The sequence below is a fragment of the Geotrypetes seraphini genome, chromosome 5 (assembly GCF_902459505.1).
Source record: "Geotrypetes seraphini chromosome 5, aGeoSer1.1, whole genome shotgun sequence".
In the NCBI taxonomy this organism is placed as follows: Eukaryota; Metazoa; Chordata; class Amphibia; order Gymnophiona; family Dermophiidae; genus Geotrypetes; species Geotrypetes seraphini.
In genome coordinates this window covers 111357736-111385669 of record NC_047088.1, presented here as the reverse complement: position 1 = coordinate 111385669, position 27934 = coordinate 111357736, and the positions used below count along the sequence as shown (strand labels likewise).

The window sequence follows — 27934 nt, the reverse complement described above, 5'->3', positions numbered from 1 at the left end:
GCTAGGTTTTCAGATGTTTACGGAAGGGTTGAAGAGCATTCAGGTTCCGAAGAGGGGAGGTAAGGTTGTTCCAGAGCTCGGTGAGTCTGAAGAGGAGGGAAGTCCCCAGTGTTCCTGGGAGGGAAATGCCTTTTAATGAGGGGAAGGATAATTTTGATTTTTGGGTGAGTCTGGTGGTATTAGGATTTGAGGAGTTCCAAGAAAGCGGAATTAATGGTGGAAGGATGCCGTGGAGGATCTTGAAAGTTAGGCAGATGCATTTGAAGTGGACTCTGGAAGTTATCGGAAGCCAGTGAAGCTTGAAAAGGAGCGGTGAGACGTGATCGAATTTACTTTTTGCAAAGATGAGCTTGGCTGCGGCATTTTGAATCCGTTGGAGTCTGTGAAGGTTTTTCTTCGTTAGGCTTATGAAGATAGAATTGCAATAGTCCAGTCTGGAGAGGATGATGGATTGGACGAGAACGGCAAAATGTTTTTGGTGGAAACAGGATCTTACTTTCCTCAGCATGTGAAGGCTGAAATAACATTTTTTTTATCAGGGAGTTGAAGTGGTCATTGAAGGACAATGTAGAATCGATGATGACGCCCAGGACCTTGCTGGAGAATTCGAGCTGCAGAGTGGAGCCAGAGGACAGTGGGATTGAGGTGGGTAGCTGAACTAATTTTGGGCCGAGCCAAAGAAGTTTTGTCTTGGATTCATTCAATTTCATTTGGACGGTGTGGGCCCAAGATTGGAGGTTCGAGATACAAGAGGATATGTTCTCTGAGAGATTAGTGAGGTTGGAGTCGGTCTCGAGAAGGACAAGGATGTCATCAGCATAGGTGTAAATTGTTTCCACTGGCTACTTGGATTTGTTATCATACAAAGCTGTTCCCTGAGCGGTGTTATTTTCTTCATTCATTTACCGGATTTTCCTCCAAATCAACAGGATAGGACCTTTTTTTTACTGGGCTAAGCGATCTTTAAAAACACTAGATCAAGTATGGGTGGAGGGAAAAATTCTCTCTTTTGAAGATTTGAATGCTAAATATGGAATCCCAGTTTAGGATCTCTTTTCCTATCACCAGTTTAGCTGTTTCATTAAACATAAGGGGAGGTAGGAATTAGAGCTTTCGGAGACCATGATAGAAAAAGCTTTGCGAACTGGCATTGGTAAAGGGGGCATTAGTAAATTATAATCAAGCTCTATTGATACAGCAGAACCCTCAGGTTTTTATAGCTCGCTGGAACGATGCTTGGAACATCAATACTGTGCAGTGTTGGACCGGGATCTTTTCCCATCTGTTCAGTCTAGCTCTCTGCTTCTTTGGTGGAGAATGGTTTCAAATTGTATTATCAATGGTATCTTACTACAGTCCACTTGCATAAAATGTTCCCTAAAGGTTCTGATCTATGTTGGAGGTTGTGTGGGGCTCGGGGGACTTTTTGTCATATTTGGTGGGAGTGTCCAAAAATACAATCTTTCTGGACTGAGGTTCTAAAATGTGTTAATACCATTTTGGACTCTACATATCCCATGACTGCAGTTTTTTGTCTTCTACATCAGTGACCTGCTGAGATGCCAAAGCCAGCTCATCAATTTTCTGCCTCCTTTTTTGTGGCAGCAAAGGTGACATTGGCTCGAAGTTGGAAATAGCCTTCTACTCCTTCACTGGACAGTGTGCTTCTTAAATTAAATTATGTCTGTTTAATGTCCAAGCTGACAGCATTTCAACATGGATGATTTGTTAACTATCATAAGGTTTGGGATGCATATGAATCTTGGTGTAGCTGATAGGTTAAACAGGTTCTTCTCGTCGGTCTTCACGAGCGAGGACACATCCAATGTACCAGAACCCGAGGAGATCATAAGTGGGGATCAAGATGAAAAACTGGAGCAAATAGAGGTAAGTCATGAGGATGTCCTCCAACAGATAGATAGATTGAAAAGCGACAAATCACCGGGCCCGGACGGAATCCACCCAAGGGTAGTAAAAGAACTGAGGAACGAAATAGCGGAAACACTCCGACAAATTTGCAATCTATCCTTGAAAACTGAGGAGATACCAGAGGACTGGAAACTAGCAAATGTCACACCTATCTTGAGGAGTAGTGGCTCGTGGCCAGTAGGGGGTGATGTTTATGGGACGGTAATGGAATGGATATGATAGTGCAGTATTTTTGTGGAGTTTTTCTACAAAAGTGCCTGTTTTTCGTATGATTCTGGGTACTTCTAGTTAGATACAAGCATATGTGTTAGTTAAGGCCACGCCCAATGGAAGCGTACGAAAAAACTGGTGAATAAAAATCTAAATATAAAATGTAGCTAAAGCCAGAAAAACACATGCAGATTAATATAAGGGAAAGAATGGTGTTCTTTTTATGTACTTTGATGTTAGGCTAGATCATGGAGGAAATCATAAGGGTTACATGGAATCCATCTTGGTTCTCTGTCTTTATCTATATCTTCTCAGTCTTGGAATCCATTTTGTGTTCCAAGTCTTTGTTCTCAGCATGGTGGTGTTAATTAATACCACTTGTGCTTGCTTAGACTGGTTAGGAATAGTAACATGTCCCAAACTGAGATATAACAGGAATTAAATATAGTTTTGAATGAAAATTATGTATGGAAGGCTTGGCCAAGCAAGTATAAATGAAGCAAATATGACTGGAGTGTGTGTATGACTGTGTATTGAACAAAAGAATGGGTTTTGAAAAACATAATATATATATTTGCAACCTAAAGAAATCCTAAAGCAACATCTGGAAGTAATTAAGTCAGAGACTCCTGCTCTAACATAGGAAGCTCAGGGGAAGGCAGCCCCTCCTCCTCCAGGCTAAGGCTATGTAATTTGAACCTGTCAATTTAGGGAGAGTTTTTTCCTTTAAGGCTGAGAACTTTTCAGCACTGTGTGTGGAGCTGACAAGCAGGCTGAGAACTTTTCAGCACCCTGTATCCTACTGCAGCACACACTGTATGTATCCCGTATTTAGCCCTTCCCCCTCCTAAACCGTTTATGTAAACGAGTATGTCCCCACGATTGCCTTGTTATGTTCTTCTTTTTTCGAATCGCACTGTATGTAATTCATCTATCTGTTGTGAACCGCCTTGAACTCCCTGGGTATGGCGGTATACAAAATAAAATATTATTATTATTATTATTATTATTATTAATAATTGTAAATTCTCTGAAATAAGTTTTAAGAATGATAAAGGAATATTGGAAATGTTATGAATATAAGAAATCAAAAGTAATTTTCTAAAACTTTGTCTAACTTTGAAACGTAGAGGAATTTTCTTTGTCTAACTTTTAAGACCACCCGTGTTACTTGTTATTGGTTGTCATACTGATGATGTCACTGAGCCAAAAGTATATAATAGAATGACCTGAGATATTAAGCTGAGTTCGTTATTAGAAGGCCAGCATTTGGTAATTATAACGATCTCCCATTAGCGCAACTGTTAATGCAAAGTCTTTTGATCTCATAATGGAAAAATAGAAACAATAACTCAATAAAGCTTAATTATAAGTTTTAAAACCTTGCGCTGGTGTCATTTTGCATGTTTTATTATTTTTCAAACCATGAGCTTTCAAGAAAGCGTCGATGTCCCTTGCTCAATCTTTAAAAAGGGATCGAGGGGTGACCCCGGGAACTACAGGCCGGTGAGCTTGACTTCGGTTCCGGGTAAGATGATGGAAGCACCGATAAAGGACAGCATCTGTGAACACATAGAAAGAAATGGACAATTGAAAACAAGCCAACATGGCTTCTTTAAGGGAAGATCGTGCCAAACAAACCTACTGCATTTCTTTGAAGGGATAAACAGCCAGATGGACAAAGGGGACTCCATAGACATCATTTATCTCGACTTCCAAAAAGCCTTTAACAAGGTACCCCATGAGCGGCTACTTAGGAAGCTGTGGAACCACGGGGTGGGAGGGGATGTACACAGATGGATCAGACACTGGTTTGCAGGCAGAAAGCAAAGGGTTGGAGTGAAGGGCCAATGCTCGGACTGGCAGAGGGTCACAAGCGGTGTTCCGCAGGGGTCGGTGCTGGGACCGCTGCTGTTCAATATATTTATAAACGACTTGGAAACAGGGACGAAGTGTGAAATTATAAAATTTGCGGATGACACCAAACTCTGCAGCGGAGTGCACAGGACCACAGAGGAGTGCGAAGACCTGCAAAGGGACCTAAGCAAACTGGAAGAGTGGGCAAATAAATGGCAAATGCGCTTTAACATAGAGAAATGCAAGGTCATGCATATAGGGAAAAGGAACCCGATGTTCAGCTACAAAATGGGGGGTGCATTGCTGGGGGAAAGTAATCTTGAAAAAGACTTGGGTGTGCTGGTGGATACAACAATTAAATCATCGGCACAATGTGCAGCGGCCTCAAAGAAAGCAAACAGAATGCTGGGCATCATTAAGAAGGGTATCACAACCAGGACGAAGGAAGTCATCATGCCGCTGTATCATGCGATGGTGCGCCCGCATCTGGAATACTGTGTCCAATATTGGTTGCCATACCTCAAGAAGGACATGGCGATACTTGAGAGGGTCCAGAGAAGAGCAACGAAAATGATAAAAAGTATGGAAGACTGTTCATACGCTGACAGGCTGGACAAGCTGGGGCTCTTCTCCCTGGAGAAGAGGAGACTTAGAGGAGACATGATAGAAACTTTCAAGATCATGAAGGGCATAGAGAAGGTAGACAAGGATAGATTCTTCAGACTACGGGGAACCACAAGCACAAGAGGGCACTCGGAGAAACTGGAAGGGGACAGGTTTAGAACCAATGCCAGGAGGTTTTTCTTCAGAGAGTTGTGGACACATGGAACGCGCTTCTGGAGGAGGTGATCAGGCAGAGTACACTACGGGGATTCAAAGAGGGATTGGATAGATTCCTGAAGGATAGGGGGATTGAGGGGTACAGAGAGAAGTAGATAGGGTATAGAAAGAGTATAGATAGAGAAATAAGGGGGCTATAGGGCTAAATCAAGAAAACCTGACAGGTCATGGGCCTGATGGGCCACCGCGGGTGTGGACTGCTGGGCGCGATGGACCTCTGGTCTGACCCTACGGAGGTAACTTCTTATGTTCTTATGTTCTTTCTTGAATTGTCTGTCTTTTATGTTCCTTTGCATTTATTTGATTTTTAATATCACCCTTTTCTTTTTTGCTTTCTTGTTCATATACTTATTGCCCTGGAGTGAGGATTAGGAGGGGATGGGAGGGGGGTTCATTTTCTTTATGATTCTCCCCCTTTTTTACTCTCTTTGGCTTTTAGTTACTTGGTAATTAGGGGTTCCATTAGCTTCTCTTGAGAGAGGAGGAGATAATTTATTGTGTTTTTGTTTTTCTTGATGTATTCATTGACATATCACAGTTTTGTACAATGGCTTCGTTCTGTTTTTGTAATGGTTTTTATTCTTGCATTTCTAATGCATAAATAAAAAAATAAAATAAAATGTCCTTTCCATTTACTTTTCCATCGTTGCCTAGCAGTCAAAAACAAATGTGGCTTTTCACACTCAAAACATGTTTCATTACCCTCAAAGCAATACGAGAGAAATCCTCATAACCACCAATAATAACCAGCCCTCCCTGCTTAGGTTATTCAGACTCACAATGAAGGATTTCAATAGCTGCACAACCTGGATTTAGGGTTCTTAAAACTGTACCATTCATGTGCCTCTATTGCACCGTCATTCTCCTGAGACACTAACCAATGAAGTTGTTTTCTTTTTTCTTTCTGTTATTTAAGAAAATGATGACATTGAAGTCTATGGGGGTTAATGACAATGACTAATACAAATGAAGTCTACCTATACATTGAAATGTGTAGTTTATAGAAGGCATAACACCTATGATGTGTTATGAATTATCCTACCAAATCCTCCAGAGTTCAAGGTGGGTTACAACAGCATTGTCACTAAACAGAGATAAGCATACAATGCAAGATAGGAGTTTAATCTGATTCTAACAAAGGGCCGGATGCAGAAAGCTGCAACACCACAGTAAAAAAAAATACCATGATGGGAGCAATTTTTGTTTTACTGGTGATGTTCAGCACAATAGCATGCAAATTATATGCATGCTATTCTGCCGGAGCAGCACCAGTAACAGGGGTAGGAATTATGCCTGGCGCCTGCTCAGAAGAAAAATCCCTAGTCTTAGCTCCTCCTGCCTGCCTGCAGCTGCCGCTCTCCCCTCTGTCCAGCTGATGGCCGCTCCAGAGCCGTGATCAGTTGACAGCTGGAAGAGTGGAGAAAGGCGACTGCGGGCTTACCCCTGCCAGCTCTGGAGCCCCAGCTGATTGGGGCTTTCCCTGCCAGCAGAGCTGCGATCAGCTGATCGGGGCTTCTCCTGCCAGCTCCGGTGCAAATCGCAGGGTAACCCCCAATCAGCTGATCACGCCTGAAATCCCCGGTAGGCTAGTGGGCTGGGGCAGGTCTGTCCCCTCAAGGACCCAGGCCTGCCCTGCCTCCCCCCTCCCAAAAAGCTGTAATAGTCCCCCGACACCAACTTGCTGGCAGGAGGGATGCCCACTCCCTCCTGCTGGCAGACCCATCTCTTTAAAATGGGGGGCCTTCCCCTTCCTAGTGCCTCCTGGAATGCACTTAGAGGGGCCTAAGGCCCTGATTGGCCAATCAGTGCTCAGGCACTGACAGAAAAGTAAGGCTATAGCAGCTCAGACCCTGCCATTAAAGTTTGTTCGGCAAACAGCTGCTATTTTTGCTGTGCATTACAGAGTGCTCATTATAATACTAATGAATTCCTCGAAATGAATTTGCATAGGATTCTCGGTGGCTGCTGAAGTTTTCAAGGACACAAGATCACTTTGTCATTAAAGGATTTATCAGTAAAGTGGGTTCTCTAATGAAGCCAGTCTGGCGAAACGCGTCAGAACCCAGAGGAATTAAGACACCTTTTTGGAGATGAGTACAAATTGTTGATATTTATAAAGTTTGGATCGTTTATTGACCACTCAAGTGATTAAAATGCAATGATTGAACAAAAAAGGCACAGCTTATGGGGTATAACTCCGCATGTAATCTTTTTACCATCAATTGGTCCTGAGTACTTTTAAACTAAAACTTAAGTTTTATAAACTGGATCTTCAACCAAAAGGAGCTCAACTCGGTTAACAGTGAAGAAAGAAAGTGGTGTTGCAACTAGCAGTGGGCGATTTAAATTTTTGTAGTCTTTTTAAAACCTACCAGGGCCTGAAATAACCACAGCTCTCAAGTGAACTTCACATTTTGGGGAGCAACTATAGAAAAGGCTCTCATCCTGTTACTCATGAGAAAATCTTGCACACACACACACACACACACAAAAGTTACATTCTGTGCCCAATAGGGTCCATATTCAGCACAATTTAAATAGGCAGAAGAGGCTCCTGCCTGCTTAAACTATGCCTAGCATCTTGGTCACAGAAATTCAGCAGCATTTAACTGAGCAATGCTGCTAAATATCAGCTCTTACTGCCAAAGCACTGCCCAATTAGTGCCAGATTAGACAGTGGGTGGAGTTGGAGAGGAGCTAGCAGTTATGCGAGCACCAGCTCTATCCAGTGCCCATACAGCTATGTGGATAACAGGACCACGCATAAAGGCAGTCCTATCTTAGCCTCTGTTGCCCATTTAAACCACACTGAATATCAACCTCACTGTCTAGAGAATTTAACTTTTTTTTGCACAAGACTTCCTAGGAGTAACCAGGGAGAGAGATGTTCTATAGTGGTTCTCCAAATATGGATTTCCCTCCCTTGAAAGCTATGATTATGGGCACTATATATCAGTCAGTATCCACATAATTTCAGGGCTGAAATCAGATCTTGGATATTCAATGCTGGAGCCCAGATATGGCCCAGCATTGAATACCTGGGTTTAATTCTGCCTGTGGCTGTCAGTGGCTTTAAAACTGCCAACCACCATGGACTGAATACCGGGCAGAATACTTAAATTCTGCAAAACTCTGTACATTCTAAGATTTCTTCTAATATTCCCCTAGGCTTGAAATCTCCCCCTAGCTTTTTGCCCTTCTTCTTTTAGCCTCTTCACCCACCCCACCCTCCTTTGCCTTTTCCAAACCCACGCCAGTGCTGTGGTAAACAAAAATGACTTTTCCTCTTTCTGTTAGGTCCTAGCTCACGCTCAATGTCTAACACCAGCCCTCGCAGGATACACATTTCTTTTTTTTTTTAATCTTTATTAAATTTTCAAGGCTAATACAAAGTGCATAAAATTATACATACATTAATAATCAGAATCAGCACTTACAATCCATCAGTAACAATACAAAATGAATTACCCCCCTTCCAGTACATTCAATCAAAGAATAAAACAAAGGAGATAACCTCCCCACCCCACCCTTCCCTGGATGTGTGTATAAATCTAAAGGAAATTAAAGGTCAGGATACACATTTCAAATTTGACATACAGTGAACCCTCGATTTTCCAGACCTCGGTTATCCAGACTTCGGATCTGGTGGACCTCATAACCGTCACCATGCACTTCCGGGCAAGAAGGTTGAGCATGCGCACTATCTCTCAAACAGCCGTTTCTGGCAGCGAATTAAGAAAAAGCTAAAACCTGAGTATAAAACAGTCATGGATAAAAAACACAAACTTGAGTATAAAACAAAGTTGGATCTCATCAAGAAAGTGGAATTGGGCATTATCTGTAGCATGAGTTTGTGAGGAATATGGTGTCAAAAAGCAAATGGTATCGGACATTCGCAAAGCAAAAGAAAAGCTGAAAAAAAATTTGCTTTGTCCAACGATGTGGATTCTAACACTTGACCGAGAAAAAATCTTAAAATGGCACAAGAATCTTCACTGGAAGAGGCTGTAATAAAGTGTTAGATTCAGCAACGTTCCTGTGGTGTAAATGTGCGGGGAGTTGAATTGCAATCTGCAGCACAGACATTAGCTAAACACATGAACATTGAAATAAAAATTAGTGATGTGTGGTTGTGGAGATTTCACAAGAGACATGGAATCATGAATAAATGGACTTACGGCGTAGCGTTGAGTGTGTGCCGACAGAAATATCAAATTTATAATGTGGATGAGATCGGTTTGTTCTGGCATTCACTGCCAGAAAATACACAAGCTTCTAAAACAGAAAGAACTGTTTCCCGCAGCAAATTAAGCAAAGAATGAATCTCCACCCTACTTTGTGCGAACGCTGATGGTTCTCATAAATTAGAACCAGTGATTGTTGGCAAATCATGTTGCCCAAGAGTGTTGAAAGACTGCATGAATAAATTACCCGCAATTTATTACAATTCTAAAAAATGCTTGGTTTACATCAAGTATTTTTACAGCATGGTTTTTTGAACATTTTGTGCCAGAAGTTAAGAGGGTCCAAGTGGAAAAATTATCCATACCAGCAGAAAACATCAAAGCACTGTTAATACTTGACAATGTAGCAAAACAAAAAAAAATGGGGAGACCCAATGATCCACAGTGAAAACAATCCACCGATAAAAACAAAAACTGTGCATACAGATGTTCTGGAGATAATACTTGACAATGCACCAGCACATCCATCTGAAAAAATTTTGTATGATTAGGATGGGAAAAAAATGCATGTTTCTTCCAAAAACTACAACATTTATTCTCCAGCCTATGGACCAGAGAGTTATTTTGGCAACTAAGAGAATATAAAAGAAAAATTTTTTGCAAGAAGTTATGGTGGTGTTGGAAGGGAACACACTTTGCAAAATCTTAAAAAATATATCATCAAATCGGCTATATATAATTTTGCAGCCACTTGGAAGGTGGTGAAGTGTGAAACATTAGTGAACGGGTGGAATAAACTTCTAAATAACATTGAGAATGAAATGCAGCTCAATGGATTTGAAGTTGAAAATTTTTACACAACAATGAAAAATGCAGGAGAAAATAACAGAAGAAGCTCTACTAGAATGACTGGAAGAAGACGAGGGTGATCCTGGTTATCAAATTATGACGGAGAGTGAGATAGCTGAAGAAGTTATGACAGATGACAGATGACGAGATTGATGAAGAAGAGCCTACAATAAAAATAATGAAACTAAGTCAAGTATGAAGTCATCTAGATGACTTGGTTTCGTTTATTGACTCGTTGTCAGAACCTGAGTTGCAACAATATTATTCTCATTTCCGAAATTTCAGAGAAATTATAATTAATAAACAACAATGTTCCAAAAGGCAAGTGACATTAGAAACTTTTTTTTCGGCCAATTTGTTTATAAATAAAAGTATACTTTTGCAACATATATTGTCTTTGTCATGGTTTATTGTGTCTTTTTGCATCTATTTAGCATGCATTTGGATTTTCCAGACACTCGCATATAACGGACACCCCCTCCCCCTGAGCAGTCCGTTAAATCGAAGGTTAACTGTATTGTATAGAACAAAAATATGACTGAGAGCTAAAACAAGAAAACAAAGGGATGCAAGGATAAAACCTCAAAATGAAACACAAAGGTCTTGTTTGTTTTTAGCCCAGTTCTTCCTCTTGAGAAAGATTTCATCGAAACACGGCCTGTGTTGAGGAGTCAGAAGACTGGCTGCCCTTTTGTGGCGTTATATCGTTGTCTGGGAAGATTTCATTCAGGAAAAGTGTGAAAACCTTTTCATCTTCACGGATTTGACATACTTTTTGATGATTTAACTTATGACATTTTTTAATTATTGCACGTTTGCACTGACATTTGCACTTTATGGTGTGCCTGTTGGATTGGAATTTACCTTCTGGTTTTTGTTTTCCGATTCTCCTTTGCTGGATAGCCTTCACATTTTCTTTGTGAACTTTTGCCAAGGAGGAGCTTGAACCTTTAAAGATAAGTGATTTATGAATTTTTGATTGAACTCTTGATTGAACTTTTGAGTGTTCTTTGTGGCTCTCCTAGCTACGATTTTTATCTTTGCTCATATATGGTACATTCCATTTGTCTGTGTTGTCTTTATGTTTGTTTGTTGATAGGGGTTTGTTGCTTTATAAATTGATTGTGATATTGTCATAATTTATTGTTTAATTAATAAAGATGTACAACGTTTAATAGATATTGAATTGAGTACATTATTCTGATATTATATTTTGGGGATTCTTTGTGTTTCATTTTAACTGTATTGCAATCACAAAATAGAAAATACAATTATTTTTTACCTTGTGTTGTCTGGTCATTTTATTATTCAAATCATGTTGGTCCCAGGCTCCGGTTTCTGTTTGACTTCTGTTAACTCACTAACCAGGGCCTCCTGCTCATTTGATGTTTACTTCTTTCTCTATGCTCACCTTTCATCTTCCATCTCTGTACCTTCTCTTCCACTGCCATATCACCATATCCAAAATTTCTGTTTCTTTCCCACCATCTACCATCACTCTCTCTCTTTCTCTCTCTGCCTTGTGCCCTGGGTCAAACCTCTCTAGTCCCTTCCATGCAGCATCTCTCCCCTCCCCTCCATTATCATGTGCAACATTTCTTTCTCTCCCCATGCACCATCTCTCTTTCCATGCCCTCCATCTTATGTCCAACTTTTCTTCCTCTCTCTGCTCCATGCATGCCTCCCTCCCCTCCACTATATGCAGGATTTCTTCCTCTCACCCCTTTCTACCTCTGTTGTAGCTCTCCCATCCCTCTGTGCAGCAGCTTTCCATCACTGCCTCCCTCCTTCCTGTGCAGCAGCTTTCCATTCCTCCTTTCACCCTCGTGCAGCTTTCCATCCCTTCCATCCCATTCCCCTTGTGCAGCAGCTTTCCATCTCTCCCATACCATACCATCCCCCTTGTGCAGCAGCTTTCCATCTATCCCATCATATCCCCTCTCGTGCAGCAGCTTTCCAACCCTCCCTCCCCCCTTGTGCAGCTGCTTTCCATCCCTCCCTCCCATCCCTCTGTGCAGCATTCCATCCCTCCCTCCCATCCCCCTGTGCATCTGCTTTCCATCCCTCCCTCCCCCTTGTGCAACAGCTTTTCATCCCTCCCTCCCATCCCCGTGTACAACAGCTTTCCATCCCTCTCATCCATCCCTCTGAGCAGCTTTCCATCTCTCCCATCCCATCCCCTTGTGCATAAGCTTTCCATCCCTCCCATCATATCCCCCTCGTGCAGCAGCTTTCCATCCCTCCCTTCCCCCATCGTACAGCAGCTTTCCAACCCTCCCTCCCCCCTTGTGCAGCAGCTTTCTATCCCTCCCTCCCATTCCCCTGTGCAGCTTTCCATCTCTCCCTCCCACCCCCCTGTGCAGCAGTCTTTCATCCCTCCCTCCCATCCCCCTGTGCAGCTCCTTTCCATCTCTTCCTTCCCTCCCATCCCCCGGTGCAGCAGCTTTGCATCCCTCTCTCCCATTCTCCTGTGTAACAGCTTTCCATCCCTCCCTCCCCACCCTCTGTGCAGCACTTTCCATCCCTCCCTCCCCCCTTGGGCAGCAGCTTTCCATCCCTCCCATCATATCCCCCTCATGCAGCAGCTTTCCATCTCTCCCTCCTCGTGCAGCTTTCCAACCCTCCCTCCTTTCCCCCTGTGCAGCACCTTTCCATCTCTCCCTCCCATCTCCCTGGGCAGCAGCTTTCCATCCCTTCTATCGCCCTGTGCAGCACATCCAAACCAACCCTCTCCACCGTGAGATCCGACATACCTTCAGGCCTCCCAAAGCAGCAACAGCAGTGGCCGGCGGGCAGAGGCAGTACGGTGAACAGGCAGCTTCTGGCCTGCCCTGCCAGTGTTTCCCTCTGCCGCATCATGATGCGGCAGAGGGAAGGCCCTAGTGGGACAGGCCAGGAGCAGCCTGTTCAGAATGCTGCCTCTGCTCACCGATCACCGCCATTGCTGCCGCTGTTTAGGACACAGAGATATGTCAGGACTTGCTGATCGGTAAATCCAATTTTTTTAGAAAACAAATCGATTTGAATTGATTCACCAAAGTGAATTGGTGAATCAATTCAAATTGGCAAATCAGGCAGCACTAGTGGATACTGCCCCCAGTTTCCTCTGTTCCCCATCCCCCATGTTTTCTCTCTCCAGCTCCCAGCCAAGAACTCCAGATTTGTCTCACCTCAAACACAACTCTTCCCCTCCTTTATGGCACACACCTAGCTTACTCTGCCTCAGGTGCATTACCAGACACCCAATTTTGAGCCCCAAGTGCATGGGCATAGAAACTCCACCCCCCAGTATCTCTTAATTTCACTCCCCCAACCCTCCCTCCCAGTGTCTTTTAAATCCTTCAGTGCAGGGCCAACAGCAAGCAGTGACTTATATTGGTTTATTGCGCCAGCACCGAGTCTTCCCTCCAATACAACTTCTTGGTTTCACAAACAGGAAGTTGCATCAAAGGGAAGGCTCAGGACCAGCATGAGCAGCTGGTCCAGCACTGAAGGATTTACATAAAAGGTACTAGAAAATTGGGGGAAGAAGTTAAGAGACGCTTCTTCAGCTAACAGGCTTGGGTATTTGCTAACTACAAACAACTTGAGTCACTGCTGAGTGGATCTGTGCCAAACGCCACCGCTCTGCCCACCACGCTCTGGTACACCTAGAAACATAATGACAGATAAGGCCAAATGGCCTATCTAGTCTGCCCATCTGCAGTAACCATTATCTCTTTCTCTCTCTGAGAGATCCCACATGCAAGCCCTGATATTAGAGGCAGATCTAGATATTGTTGCTATCACAGAGACATGGTTCAGTGAATCACATGGATGGGATGCAAACATACCGGGATATAATCTTTTTAGGAAGGACAGAGATGGTCATAAAGGTGGAGGAGTAGCTCTCTATGTAAAGATCAATATCCAAGCGACCGAAATGCAAGGGACCTGTGGAGAGGAAGAAGCGATATGGATTGCTCTGAAAAGAGAAGATGGAACTTCTATCTACGTGGGTGTAGTCTACAGACTTCCGACTCAATCGCAGCAAATTGATTAAGGATCTGATTGTGGATATCCAAAAGTTTGGAAGGAAAGAGGAGGTTCTGCTGTTGGGAGATTTCAACCTGCCGGATGCGGACTGGAATGTTCCGTCTGCGGAATCGGAAAGAAGTAGGGAGATTGTGGATGCCTTTCAAGAGGCTCTGCTCAGACAAATGGTGATGGAACCCACAAGGGAAAAAGCGATATTGGATCTGGTCCTCACAAATGGAGAGAGTATCTCTAATGTTCGAGTGGGTGCTCACCTGGATAGTAGCGATCATCAAATGGTTTGGTTTGATATAACGGCTAAAGTGGAGAGCGGCCGCACGATACTTAAAGTCCTAGATTTCAAACGTACAGACTTTAATGCAATGGGAAAGTACCTGAAGAAAGAGCTGTTAGGATGGGAGGACATAAGAGAAGTGGAAAGACAGTGGTCTAAGCTGAAAGGAGCGATAAAAATGGCTACGGACCTTTATGTGAAGAAAATCAATAAAAACAAGAGAAAAAGGAAGCCGCTATGGTTCTCCAACCTAGTGGCTGAGAAAATAAAGGCAAAAGAGTTGGCGTTCATGAAATATAAAAAAAACCAAGAAGAGGAGAGCAGAAAGGATTACAGGGTGAAACTGAAAGAAGCCAAGAGAGAGATACGTTTGGCGAAGGCACAGGCGGAAGAACAAATGGCTAAAAATGTAAAAAATGGAGATAAAAATTTTTTCAGATATATTAGTGAAAGGAGGAAGATAAAAAATGGAATTGCTAGGCTAAAAGATGCTGGGAACAAATATATGGAGAGTGATGAGGAGAAAGCAAATGTGCTAAATAAATACTTCTGTTCTGTGTTCACAGAAGAAAATCCTGGAGAAGGACCGAGATTGTCTGGCAAAGTTACACGAGAAAATGGAGTAGATTCTGCGCCGTTCACGGAGGAGGGTGTTTATGAGCAACTTGAAAAATTGAAGGTGGACAAAGCGATGGGACCAGACGGGATCCATCCCAGGATACTAAGGGAGCTCAGAGAGGTTCTGGCGAGTCCTATTAAAGACTTGTTCAACAAATCTCTGGAGACGGGAGTGATTCCTGGGGATTGGAGGAGAGCGGATGTGGTCCCTATTCATAAAAGTGGTCACAGGGATGAAGCAGGAAACTACAGGCCGGTGAGCCTCACTTCAGTTGTTGGAAAAATAATGGAAGTGTTGCTGAAAGAAAGGATAGTGTACTTCCTTGAATCTAATGGGTTACAGGATCCGAGGCAACATGGCTTTACAAAAGGTAAATCGTGCCAAACGAACCTGATTGAATTTTTTGATTGGGTGACCAGAGAGCTGGATCGAGGACATATGCTAGATGTAATTTACTTGGATTTCAGCAAAGCCTTTGATACAGTTCCTCATAGGAGGCTGTTGAACAAACTTGAAGGGCTGAAGTTAGGACCCAAAGTGGTGAACTGGGTCAGAAACTGGCTGTCGGACAGACGCCAGAGGGTGGTGGTTAATGGAAGTCGCTCGAAGGAAGGAAAGGTGACTAGTGGAGTCCCTCAGGGTTCGGTGCTGGGGCCAATCCTGTTCAATATGTATGTGAGTGACATTGCTGAAGGGTTAGAAGGAAAAGTGTGCCTTTTTGCAGATGATACCAAGATTTGTAACAGAGTAGACACCGAAGAGGGAGTGGAAAATATGAAAAAGGATCTGCAAAAGTTAGAGGAATGGTCTAATGCCTGGCAACTAAAATTCAATGCAAAGAAATGCAGAGTAATGCATTTGGGGATTAATAATAGGAAGGAACCGTATATTGTGGGACCGGGATCCTGGCGAGGCCTAGTAACTTCCCAGAATCCCAGTCTTGGCGCGAGCGTAACCGTGGTGGATCACAGCGGCCTGGTGCCTCCCATAAACTGCACACCACACTGGCCGGGTTTTGTCCAAATATATTACTTTTATTTATCCACAAGGAAAGTTTCAAACAAAACAAAGGTAAAAATTTGGCATTCAAAGTAAAAACCCAAAACATTCCATTTTTCTCTTGTTCTGCTTTCTTTCTCTCATGTGCCAGTTCTTTTCACTGCACCCTCAGTGCTGGCCAATTCAAGTTCACCAATTAAGAACATAAAATACAGTTCAGGTTAGGTATTATTTCCCCAAGCAGTGCTAGAACCGTACCAGCCTTGGTAATAGTTAGGCTACCTGGTTCCAGGCACTAATTAGGCTTCTGGTAGATTTGAGTGGCAGTTCCCTTTTCCTAGGAGCAGAGGGACTTGTGCTCCCACAGGAGTGGCCACTGTACCACTCATCTAACACAAAAGTAAATTCAGCAGCTTCCAGCCCAGCTTGACACACGGATTCAAAATCCTTTACAAAACATGAAACCCAAAAAGGAAGAAACAAAAAAAAAAACCCTTTCACCAAGGAAAAAGGACATTCAGGCTTTCCTAAACCTATTCCCATTCCATAGGGTGTTCTTCCTCAGAAGACATAGCATTATTCTCTAACCAGTCCATGTCACAAACCTCAGATAGTGTTTCAAGGTTTTGCATTTCCTTATCCTGGTGAGAACTTCCCAAGGCTGGCCAAAAGTTAGCTGTTTTAGCTGGGTTCCTTCTCAGCTTCCCCTGAGCTTCCATTCCCAGCTGTCCCTTCTCTCTCACTGACGAGGGAGCTTCAGAAAAAGGGAGACTCGGCACATAACCACGCCCCCTCACAGCAGCTTTAGCTAATTCCTTAAAGAGCCCTGTCCTTCCCGTTCCAGCCTGAGCTCTGTGAGTTTTTAAAGGGACCCCTCTTAACCCTGTGCTCAGGATTTTCCCTATACTCAGGATATTTCTTCTCCTTAGTCCCTGGCACATTATCAATGCTTCCCTGCTCTTTTCCCTGGGCTTTATTAGGACTAGCCAGATCCCTGTCACAATATGCTGGGAGGAGAGAAGCTGATATGCACGGATGGGGAGAGGGACCTTGGGGTGATAGTGTCCGAAGATCTAAAGGCGAAAAAACAATGTGACAAGGCAGTGGCTGCTGCCAGAAGGATGCTGGGCTGCATAAAGAGAGGCGTAGTCAGTAGAAGGAAGAAGGTGTTGATGCCCCTGTACAGGTCATTGGTGAGGCCCCACTTGGAGTATTGTGTTCAGTTTTGGAGACCATATCTGGCGAAAGACGTAAGAAGACTTGAGGCGGTCCAGAGGAGGGCGACGAAAATGATAGGAGGCTTGCGCCAGAAGATGTATGAGGAGAGACTGGAAGCCTAGAGGAAAGGAGAGACAGGGGAGATATGATTCAGACGTTCAAATACTTGAAGGGTATTAACGTAGAACAAAATCTTTTCCAGAGAAAGGAAAATGGTAAAACCAGAGGACATAATTTGAGGTTGAGGGGTGGTAGATTCAGGGGCAATGTTAGGAAATTCTACTTTACGGAGAGGGTAGTGGATGCCTGGAATGCGCTCCCGAGAGAGGTGGTGGAGAGTAAAACTGTGACTGAGTTCAAAGAAGCGTGGGATAAAGACAGAAGATTTAGAATCAGAAAATAATATTAAATATTGAACTAGGCCAGTTACTGGGCAGACTTGAACGGTCTGTGTCGGTGTATGGCCGTTTGATGAAGGATGGGCAGGGGAGGGCTTCAATGGCTGGGAGGGTGTAGATGGGCTGGAGTAAGTCTTAACAGAGATTTTGGCAGTTGGAACCCAAGCACAGTACCGGGTAAAGCTTTGGATTCTTGCCCAGAAATAGCTAAGAAGAAAAATTTAAAAAAAATAAAATAAAATAAAAAATTTTTAAATTGAATCAGGTTGGGCAGACTGGATGGACTATTCGGGTCTTTATCTGCCGTCATCTACTATGTTACTATGTTACTATGTTAGGCTCTCTTGAATTCAGATACAGTCTCTGTTTCCACCACCTCTTCTGGGAGACTGTTCTGTAAATAAGTATTTCCTCAGATTACTCCGGAGCCTATCACCTCTTAACTTCATCCTATGCCCTCTCATTGCAGAGTTTCCTTTCAAATAAAAAGAGACATTTACATTACGTAGGTATTTAAACATCTCTATCATATCTCCCATCTCTCACCTTTCCTCCATAGTATACAGATTGAGATCTTTTTTAAGTCTGTCCCCATACGCTTTATCACAAAGACCACACACCATTTTAGTAGCCTTCCTCTGGACCGACTCCATCCTCTTTATATCTTTTTGACAATGCGGCCTCCAGAATTATACACAATATTATAAATGAGGTCTCACCAGAGTCTTATACAGAGCCATCAATACCTCCTTTTTCCTACTGGCCATACCTCTCCCTATGCAACCTAGCATCCTTCTAGCTTTCGCCGTCACCTTTACAACCTGTTTGGCCACCTTAAGATCATCACATTCAATCACACCCAAATCCCGCTCTTCCGTCGTACACATAAGTTCTTCACCCCCTAAACTTGGGTTTTTGTAGCCCAAATGCATGACCTTGCATTTCTTAACATTAAATTTTAGCTGCCAAATTTCAGACCATTATTCAAGCTTCGCTAAGTCTTTCTTCATGTTATTCACACCATCCAGCGTGTCTATTCTATTGCAGATTTTGGTATCATCCGCAAAGAGGCAAATCTTACCCGACAACCCTTCAGCAATATCATTTATAAAAACGTTAAAAAGAACAGGCCCAAGAACAGAACCTTGAGGCAAACCTCTGGTAACATCCCTTTCCTCAGAGCGATCTCTATTGATCACTACCTTCTATTGCCTTCCACTCAACTCAGCCCAAAACTTTGGGACCCATCCCAAGGGCACTCATTTTATTTATTAGACATCTGTGTGGTTAACTGTCAAAGGCTTTGCTAAAATCTAAATACACCACATCTAGCGCACATCCTCTATCCAATTCTCTGGTCTCCCAGTCAAAGAAACTGTCAGACCATCAGATTTGTCTGACAAGACCTACCTCTAGTGAATCCATGTGTCCGGTCTTGTAATTCACAGGATTCCAGAAACTTCACCATAAAGATGATCAAAAGAAATGTCACAAGGCGGTGAGGGATGCCAAAAAGGACTATGAGGAAAAAATAGCGCAAGAAGCCAAAAACTTCAAACCCTTCTTTAGATACGTGAAAGGGAAAAAACCCGCAAAAGAGGCGGTGGGACCCCTGGACGACCAGGGAAGGAAAGGGTACATCAAGGAAGATAAACAAATTGCTGACAAACTAAATTCCTTCTTTGCATCCGTCTTTACGGAGGAGGATACCGCTAAAATACCAGAAGCAGTGAAAGTGTTTAGTGGAGTAATAGAAGACAGCCTCACCACAGTTGAAGTGGAGTTGGACCAGATATACTACCAGATAGACAAACTTAAAAGTGACAAATCCCCTGGACCGGATGGAATTCACCCGAGAGTTTTAAAGGAATTGAAGGTTGAAATCGGAGAGCTATTGCAGAAACTTGCCAATCTGACAATCAGAACTGGACAGATACCAGAAGACTGGAAGATAGCGAATGTCACGCCAATTTTCAAAAAAGGATCGAGAGGGGAACCGGGCAACTACAGACCTGTGAGTCTTACGTCTGTCCCTGGAAAGATGGTTGAAGCACTGATCAAGGATAGCATAGTCCGGCACCTAGATACACACGACTTGATGAAACCCAGTCAACATGGGTTCAGGAAAGGGAAATCATGTTTGACGAATTTACTTCAATTTTTCGAGACCGTGAACAAGCAAATTGATAGTGGAATGCCGGTGGACATAATATATTTGGACTTCCAGAAAGCATTCGACAAAGTTCCACATGAAAGGCTTCTCAGGAAACTACAAAGCCATGGAATAGAGGGAGATATACAAAGGTGGATAGGCAAATGGTTGGAAAACAGAAAGCAGAGAGTGGGCATAAATGGAAAGTTCTCAGACTGGGAGAAAGTGACTAGTGGTGTGCCCCAGGGCTCCGTGCTTGGGCCGATCCTATTTAATATTTATATCAATGACCTGGAAGACGGAATATCCAGTGAGATCATTAAGTTTGCAGACGACACAAAGCTATGCCGGGCAATCAGATCGCAGGAGGATAGCGAGGAACTCCAGAGCGACTTGTATCAGTTAGAGAAATGGGCAGATCAATGGCAGATGAAGTTCAACGTGGAGAAATGCAAAGTAATGCATTTAGGTAGTAAGAATAAGGAATACGAGTATAGAATGTCAGGCGCAACTCTGGGTAAGAGCGAACAAGAAAAGGACCTGGGTGTACTGATAGATAGGACCCTGAAGCCGTCGGCACAATGCGCGGCAGCGGCAAAGAAAGCAAACAGAATGTTAGGCATGATAAAGAAAGGAATCACGAGTAGATCGGAGAAAGTCATAATACCGCTTTATAGAGCAATGGTCAGACCACACTTGGAATACTGTGTCCAACATTGGTCTCCCAACCTAAAGAAGGATATAAAACTGTTAGAGAGGGTGCAGAAACGAGCAACGAAGTTAATAAGAGGTATGGAGAACTTGGAATATGAGGAACGACTCAAGAAACTAGGACTGTTCTCCCTTGAGAAGAGAAGGCTGCGAGGGGACATGATCGAGACGTTCAAAATGCTGAAAGGCATCGATAAAATAGAGCAGGAAAATAAATTATTTACATTGTCCAACGCGACACGGACAAGAGGACATGGTTTGAAGCTAAGGGGGGACAAGTCCAGGACAAATGTCAGGAAGTTCTGTTTTACACAGCGAGTGGTAGACGCCTGGAATGCTCTCCCAAAGGAGGTTATCAAGGAATCCACTGTGCTGGGATTCAAAGGCAAATTAGATGCACATCTCCTTATGAGAGGCATAGAGGGATATGGGTGACTAAAACTACATCAGGTGTATACCTGACTGGGCCTCCGCGTGTGCGGATCGCCGGACTTGATGGACCATGGGTCTGATCCGGAGATGGCAGTTCTTATGTTCTCTGTTTTAAAAGCGTTTCCATTAATTTGCTTACCACAGAAGTCAGACTTACCAACCTGTAATTCCCTTCTTCTTCCTTACTTCCACCTTTGTGTAAAGCAGACATGTCAAACTCTGGCCCGCGGGCCAAATTTGGCCCACAGGGTACTAAAATTTAGCCCGCCAAACAATTCCTGCCATTGCCGAGATTTGGCCCGCCATTCCTTCCCTCCCTCCATCAGGTGCAGCACAATGTTAAAAGGAGCTGCATTGAAATCGGAGCCCTGCTGCCACCGTAGCAGGTTCCCTCTGCCGTGGTCCCGTACGTCAGAGGGGCGGGACTGAGGCAGAGGGAACGTGCTACGGCAGCACTCGATTTTGACGCGGCTCCTTCTAACATTGGCGGAGCTGCGCTGCGCTGCACCTGATGAAGGGAGGGAAGGAACAGTAGTTGTGCGCTGTTGGGCCCCTCTTTGGCCCTCTCCTGCCTCAGTATCTGCATGTTGTGGATGCTCCCTCCTGTCTCAGAATGCTGGGGGGTGGTGCCTGTCTTCAGCTGCTGGGATGGAGCGAGGGAATAATAAAGAAGGGGCCCTGGCAAGCGAGTTATCAGAAGACAACCAGAGCCTGGGACCCCAACACGATCTGAATAATGACCAGACAACAAAAAGTAGAAAAAATAATTTTATTTTGTCAGATTTGAAATGTGTATCCTGCCAGAGCTGGTGTTAGACAGCAAGTGTGAACTAGGACCTAAAAGAGAGAAGAAAAGTCTTTTTTAATTTATTTTATTTACATCACAGAGCCGGTGTGGGGTTGGAGCAGTTGTAACCCTATAGTTCTATTAAGACTAAGGGGTCCTTTTATTAAGGTGCGTATTTAGCGTACCTTAATAAAAGGACCCCTAAGTATCTTAATAAAAAACTTTGGCCCGCGACTTAGCCTATGTTTTAGATTTTGGCCCCTTATGTGATTGAGTTTGACACCCCTGGTGCAGAGGGACCACATCCACCCTTCTCCAGTCCTCCGGTACCACTCCCAACTCTAGAGACTCGTTGAAAAGGTCAGTCAGCGGAGCTACCAGAACTTCCCTATGTTCCTTCAGCACTCTCGGATGTACACCATCCGGCCCCATCGCTTTGTCTACCTTTATTTTAGCTAGCTCCTCACGAACACCTCCTCCGCTTTCTCTCCTACCATCCTTATGGCACACTTTTATTCAGCTTTCTCCAGCCTCCTTCCCCCCCAATCACATGGCAAAATAAGTCATTGAATAGGAGTTGCAGATCAAGCTGCATCATCCTCTTCTACCAGCCTGATCTCAACTATTCATACTCATTTGAACTAAGCAGAATTCTGTAGAGCCAAAATCAGGCCTAAGACAGCATGAGCAGGAAAAGGACGCAGACCAATACAAAACCATTCACCTTCTGAACCATTACTGCTTTTGCTTTCTTCTGCAGACATTAGTACTTATGCCAAATTCTGCACAGTAAGTGCAGAATTTTGAACAAATTCTCTATTGTGCAATTTGCACAGACTCACTTCCCCCAAGAGTCCAAACTAACTTCAGCTGCTGAGGGGACTTAGCAACAGGGTTTGGGACACACCTCAGTTTAAAGACTGGTTAAAAATGCTCTGCAGTGGTCTCCAACATTCTGCCCCTGAAGTCTTCCATTGCGGCCCTCAAACAGTTGGCTAAAATGCTCCTCAAATCTTGTAAATGCATTAATTTCAATCTTTCCCACTTAATATAATAACTGCAAACAATTTAAGAGTGTTACTCAGGTATCTAATTTGCTACTGTTGATAATCCAAAATAAAGCAAATTTTTAAAAACAAATCCTTGAAGTGTTGTAGAATCAATATTAGTATTAATTTTTAATGCTTAGCACCCAGTCTGAATGAGCAGGTCAAGGTGTTTACAAAATTACGTAGTAGTATGTATAAGCTTGAAATCTTTTGGTGGCCCTCAGACCCTTCTCCTATTCACAATGTAGCCCTTTACATAAAAAAAAGGGTTGGCGACCACTGCTTTAAACTGTCAAATATTTCAACAAAGGCAAGACCCAAGAGCAGTAAGGAGGGGAGTTCTTTCTTGCTCTCTCTCTCTCAGACATCATACAGCAGAATGAGCCTCCTGTTTAAAAGAGGTATTTAGAGCATTCAGAATTTGCCACCCTAAGCAGCTGCCTGTCTGAATCTGGGCCAGAATCGTGCATACATTTAAACACTAGGAACAACAAGCCTTTTAACCTGTTGTTGTTAGGTGCCATCCACTCCTGCTCAAGTCCTAGCAACTTGATGGATTGCGGATCTAAAAAGAAATCGGTTTTGTGCTACTCTGGAAAGGTCCTCCAGCGTCATCCCCATGGTTATTTTCAATGTGTACTCTAACAAAACAGGAAGTCAAAGAAGCTTTTGCTAAACCAGCATATATTTTCGTCCCTTTACCCTTGTATTCCTATACAAGTTTGGCTGTTTTTGCTTCAAGGTACTCTATGGCTTAGCCCCTAAATACATAACAGATCTTTTCTCTTTCTCAACCTGAACTTCGTTTCTCCACTGGTTAGAGGTTGTAAATTTAAAAGTCATCATCAACATCTTCTCGCACATCAAGCAGCATTATGGGGTAAAGACCTTGAACAATTGCTTGTGCCTACTACCTATGGAGAATTCAGGAAACGCCTGAAAACACATCTATTCCTGAAATACTTAGGAAACCAACCTATTCAATCTTAGTCCTTAACAACCGAGCGCAAGAACCACCTGTCGCTAAATCTGTACTTTGTTTGTTCACTCAATCTGTAACATTTCTAATCATTATAAACCCCATAGAACTTCACGGTCCTGCGGTATATAAACTGTTATTATTATTATTATTTATTATTATAAGAGATCTGTGACCCAGCTACATTGTGATACACACCTCTGTACTCCTGCACAACCTTTTCTGTGGGGATCACCAGGTCACACTACAATAATAATTTAAAACCAAACCTTATATAGCTGTGCAGCCTCCTCTATAGGCATCACAGTGTGAGATCTGTGATTCTGGGACTCACTGCTACAATCATCAATCATTTTCTTATCCTCATCATTCAAAAGTTTAAAATTTTCTTCATGTTCCTCACACAGATTTCCTCCTTTTTGTCTTTCTTTCTTTGGACAAAACTTTTTCATGATTTGTGTGATGTTTTCCATCTGCTCGTTAGCTCTGAGGCTCGTTTTCTGAGACGTTTTCTTGCACTGAGGGCAGGAGAAGTTTGTAGCTATCCCCTCCCAGCTCTGAGTGATACAGGAGCGACAGAAGTTATCACCACATTCTAAAGTCACCGGATCTGTAAAATAATCCAAACAAAGGAAACATGAAGCTTCTTCCCTAAGCCTCTTGGCATGGCTTACAGCAGCCATACTTTCTTGCAGGAAATAAAGGAAGGTTTCCCTTTGCTCTTTCATTTGCTGACTGCTACTGAGTTTGAAAATAAGGGAGTGATTTTCTGGGACAAACTATACTAGTAATTTGCAGACAGCGCCATCTGGGAACCTCCTGGCCTGAGAAACAGCAGCTTCAACAGCTAAATAACTTTACTCTTCAGAACATTTGGTAGAAAGGGGGGGGAAATTGTGCAATTTTGACAAAAAAGCATGGTCTTTACGTTTAATTTAATTTATCTACCATGCAGAAAAAAAAGTATTATTTCTCAAAGACCCAGGATCTTTTAGGATTTATGGCTTAATATGATAAGAATGCACTATAAATTCAGAGCTGCCAAGTTACCTATTCCAGGAGGGAGACTGACAGTCCTGGTTTCAAACTTACATCCCAAAACAGTGTAGTATTTATAGTCCATGATTTTATCTATTGAAATCAGTGTTGCTGGAACTCTTGGAGGGAGGTTGCTGTAGGTGGAGCGTCTCACCTCTGCTGTCCACCCCATCTTCCAGCCTGCAATGACGTCTCCTCACAGCTCGTTTCTGGGGTGATTTTTTTTTTTTTTTTTTCTGTTTTGTTTTAAATTCTTTATTGATTTTTAATCTAAAACAGTGTCATACAAATGAAAGAACAGTAGGTATTACACACATTACACTAATTTATGTACAGATATCATTCAAGAATTTCAGTTTCATACATATAACAATAACACAATATAACCTATAATATATATAAAATACAAATGAAGTATATAGTTACCCAGGTATCACTATCTATATTTACTCCCCTCCATCCCACCTCCCACCCCCCTGGATGTGTAAAGATAAATGAACCAAAGGAAAGATATGGTAATTCTACATTATTATGTTTTTACAAATTTAGTCAATGGGCTCCAAACTTTATTAAATATTTCACTAAATCCCTTACACTCTGCATTAATTTGTTCATATCTGTAAGTAGTGCACACATTCACTCACCAAAAAGTGTAACTTATTCTATCATGATTCTTCCAGTTACTTGTAATCAATTGAATGACTATTCCTGTCAGAATCATAAATAAACACTCTTATATTTATCTAGAGTGGGTTTCACATGTAATATCGTTCCACAAATTATAGCCTCATATGATAGTGGAACATTTGAATCTAAAACTAAATTTATTTGTCCCCAAATTGACTTCCAAAATATAAATATAAATGGGCAAAAATATAGCAAATGATCCAAAGTCCCTATATCAATATGACAATGCCAGCATCTATTGGATTTAGAGCTATCTAATTTATTTAATCTAACTGGGGTCCAGAAAATCCTATGATACAAAAATAACCATGTTTATCTCTTAGATGCTGACTTTGTACATCTCAACCTCCAAGTCCAAATTCGTGGCCAGCGAGACACAGAAATATACTGTTTTATCTTGATGCTCCAGATGTCTCTAAGACTATTTTTTGGCTTTTTATTCAAAAATCCAGAAATCAATTTATACCACTGGGCAGCCTGATGTCCTATTAGATCAGTTTGGTAGCAAAGGATTTGCAAGCTAAAATAAGTTTTTAAATTTTTCCACTCTGAACCCACTCTGAATAGCCTGCTTCAACTGCAACCACCTATATTGTTGAGATTTTAAAATTCCAAATGACTGTTGCAATTGTGAAAAATCAAGCAGATTTCCATTAGATATAACATCATCTAATGTCCGAATTCCTGCTTGCATCCAATTCTTCCAAGCGATCCCAGCACCGCCTATTTGAATCTTGGAGTTTAACCATAAGGACTGCAAAGTAGATTTCATTATGGGGACCTCTGTTAATTTATCAATAAATTTAATTGTTTTCCATGTGTCCAATAAAATCACATTATCCTTAGCATAATTGGGTATTTTAATAGTTTTGTAAACCAGAAGCCCTTATTGACAACAGGTCTAGGGAAGGATGCGAATAAGATTTCGGCATGTTCACGAAAGATGTCTTCTTCCTCACGTGTTTACAGGTATGCAGGAAATACATCTCAGAATTCAACAGTAAAAAATAAAATCTACAATACGTAGTCAAGGTAAAATAATAAAATTGTGCGGAGGAGGCAGGCAAGGAAACCATGGTTGTTTTCCATGAGTAAACACGTGGGTGGGTACATTGCTATCGATTTGGCATCTATACAGTGAGGAGAAACCTGTTCTATTCTGGTTGTGGGAAGAGAAACTTTTTACTGGTCTTGAAGTATATGTTGTTAACTGAAGGCTGGGCAATAAGGTGACAGAGCTACTAAGGCAGTGTTTTTCAACAGATGTTGCCTGGTGTGCCGCAGGGCCGCCGGGCCCGGAGCTGACAGGGGGCCCGAGGCAGGGGCACCAGTAGCTCGCCAAGGCAAAGTGAGTCGATCACCCAGGACTCACTTTGTCTTGGCGATCTAATCTATCGAGCTGATAAGTCTTCTTCTCCCCGACGTCAATTCTGCAGTCGGAGAGGAAGTTTGGGCCAGCCAATCGCTGCCTGGCTGGGCGGAACTTCCTCTCAGATTGCAGAATTGACGTCAGGGAGAGCATGCGTCGGCGTCGGCTTTGGGGCCTGTTATCCATTGGTGGGTCCTGTTCCCCGATGGCAGCGGCAGTGGCAGTGGCTTGGGGAACGGCAGGGAGAAAGAAAGAAAGGGGGCAGGCAGGGAAACAGAAGGAAAGAAGAGAAACAGAAAAAAAGAGAGAAAGGTCAGGGAGAGAGGAAGAAAAAGTTGGGGGAGGGAATGAGGTGTGGAGGAGAGAAAGCATACAGGCTGATAGAAGGGAAGAAAGATTGGATGCACAGTCAGAAGAAGAAAGTGCAACCAGAAATCACCAGACAAGGTAGGAAAAATGATTTTATTTTAAATTTAGCAAAGTGGAGGCAGTATTACCACAGTTTTCAAAGGAATTTGCCCAAATAACTTAATAGTTAACTGGGTAAATTCCCAGAGATGAAAACTTCCCTTCACTTACTATGCACAGTTCTGAATTTATATCTGCTGTTTATATTTTACAATATGGTCACCTTTTACTAAACCGCAATAGTGGTTTTTAGCGCAGGGAGCCTATGAGCGTCAAGAGCAGCGCTGGACATTCAGCGCAGCTCCCTGCGCTAAAAACTGCTATTGTGGTTTAATAAAAAGGATGGAGGGTATATTTGTCTATTTTTGTATGCTATAAAAACCAAATACAGAGAGAGACTGAGAGCTGTTGACGAAGAGCTACGTGTGTGTCTTTCTTCGATTCCAGCCAGAATATCAGCTTTGTGTTCAGCCAAACAGGCCCAGGTTTCGCACTGAATAAAGTATTTTATAATTTTTATAATTTTTATTTCGTAATAAAGTAATTATAAAATACTTTCTTTGTGTTTATTTGATTCCTATTCAAGAGAATTACTTTATATATAGTCAATATAGGCAGAGAGTTAAATTTTTTAACATTTTCTAATGGTGGTGTGCCTCGTGATTTTTTTCATGAAACAAGTGTGCCTTTGCCCAAAAAAGGTTGAAAAACACTGTACTAAGGTACCAGAGTTGGGCAAGTTACTTTGTAACAAATGAGTTCCTCTGGGAGGATGAGGTATAAAGGCATCCATGAGCTACTGAGGTGCCAGCATCTGTGACTCAAGGACACTACTGCTGCCTGCCAAGCTTGGCAAAAGGGATCCCCGACTAACTGCAGAGGAAGTCCTCAGCTGAAAGCTTGGGGTCCT

The 27934-nt window shown here is 42.7% G+C and overlaps 1 protein-coding gene across 6 annotated transcripts in view; it reads right to left on the bottom strand.

Moving 5' to 3' along the window:
* The window catches only part of MEFV (MEFV innate immuity regulator, pyrin), a 125157-nt gene extending 100443 nt beyond the window's left edge, over positions 1-24714 (bottom strand). For 4 of the 6 annotated variants that reach the window (XM_033947304.1, XM_033947310.1, XM_033947308.1 and 1 more), the window contains exon 1: positions 23792-24266. In XM_033947304.1, the coding sequence (XP_033803195.1) occupies positions 23792-24250 (459 nt within the window). In that variant the 5' untranslated portion in view covers positions 24251-24266. Of the gene's footprint in view, positions 1-16401; positions 16646-23791; positions 24267-24614 lie in introns of those variants that run through there. The other 2 variants (XM_033947305.1, XM_033947309.1) reach the window with 2 other exon arrangements.
* Positions 24715-27934: the final 3220 nt, after the last annotated feature.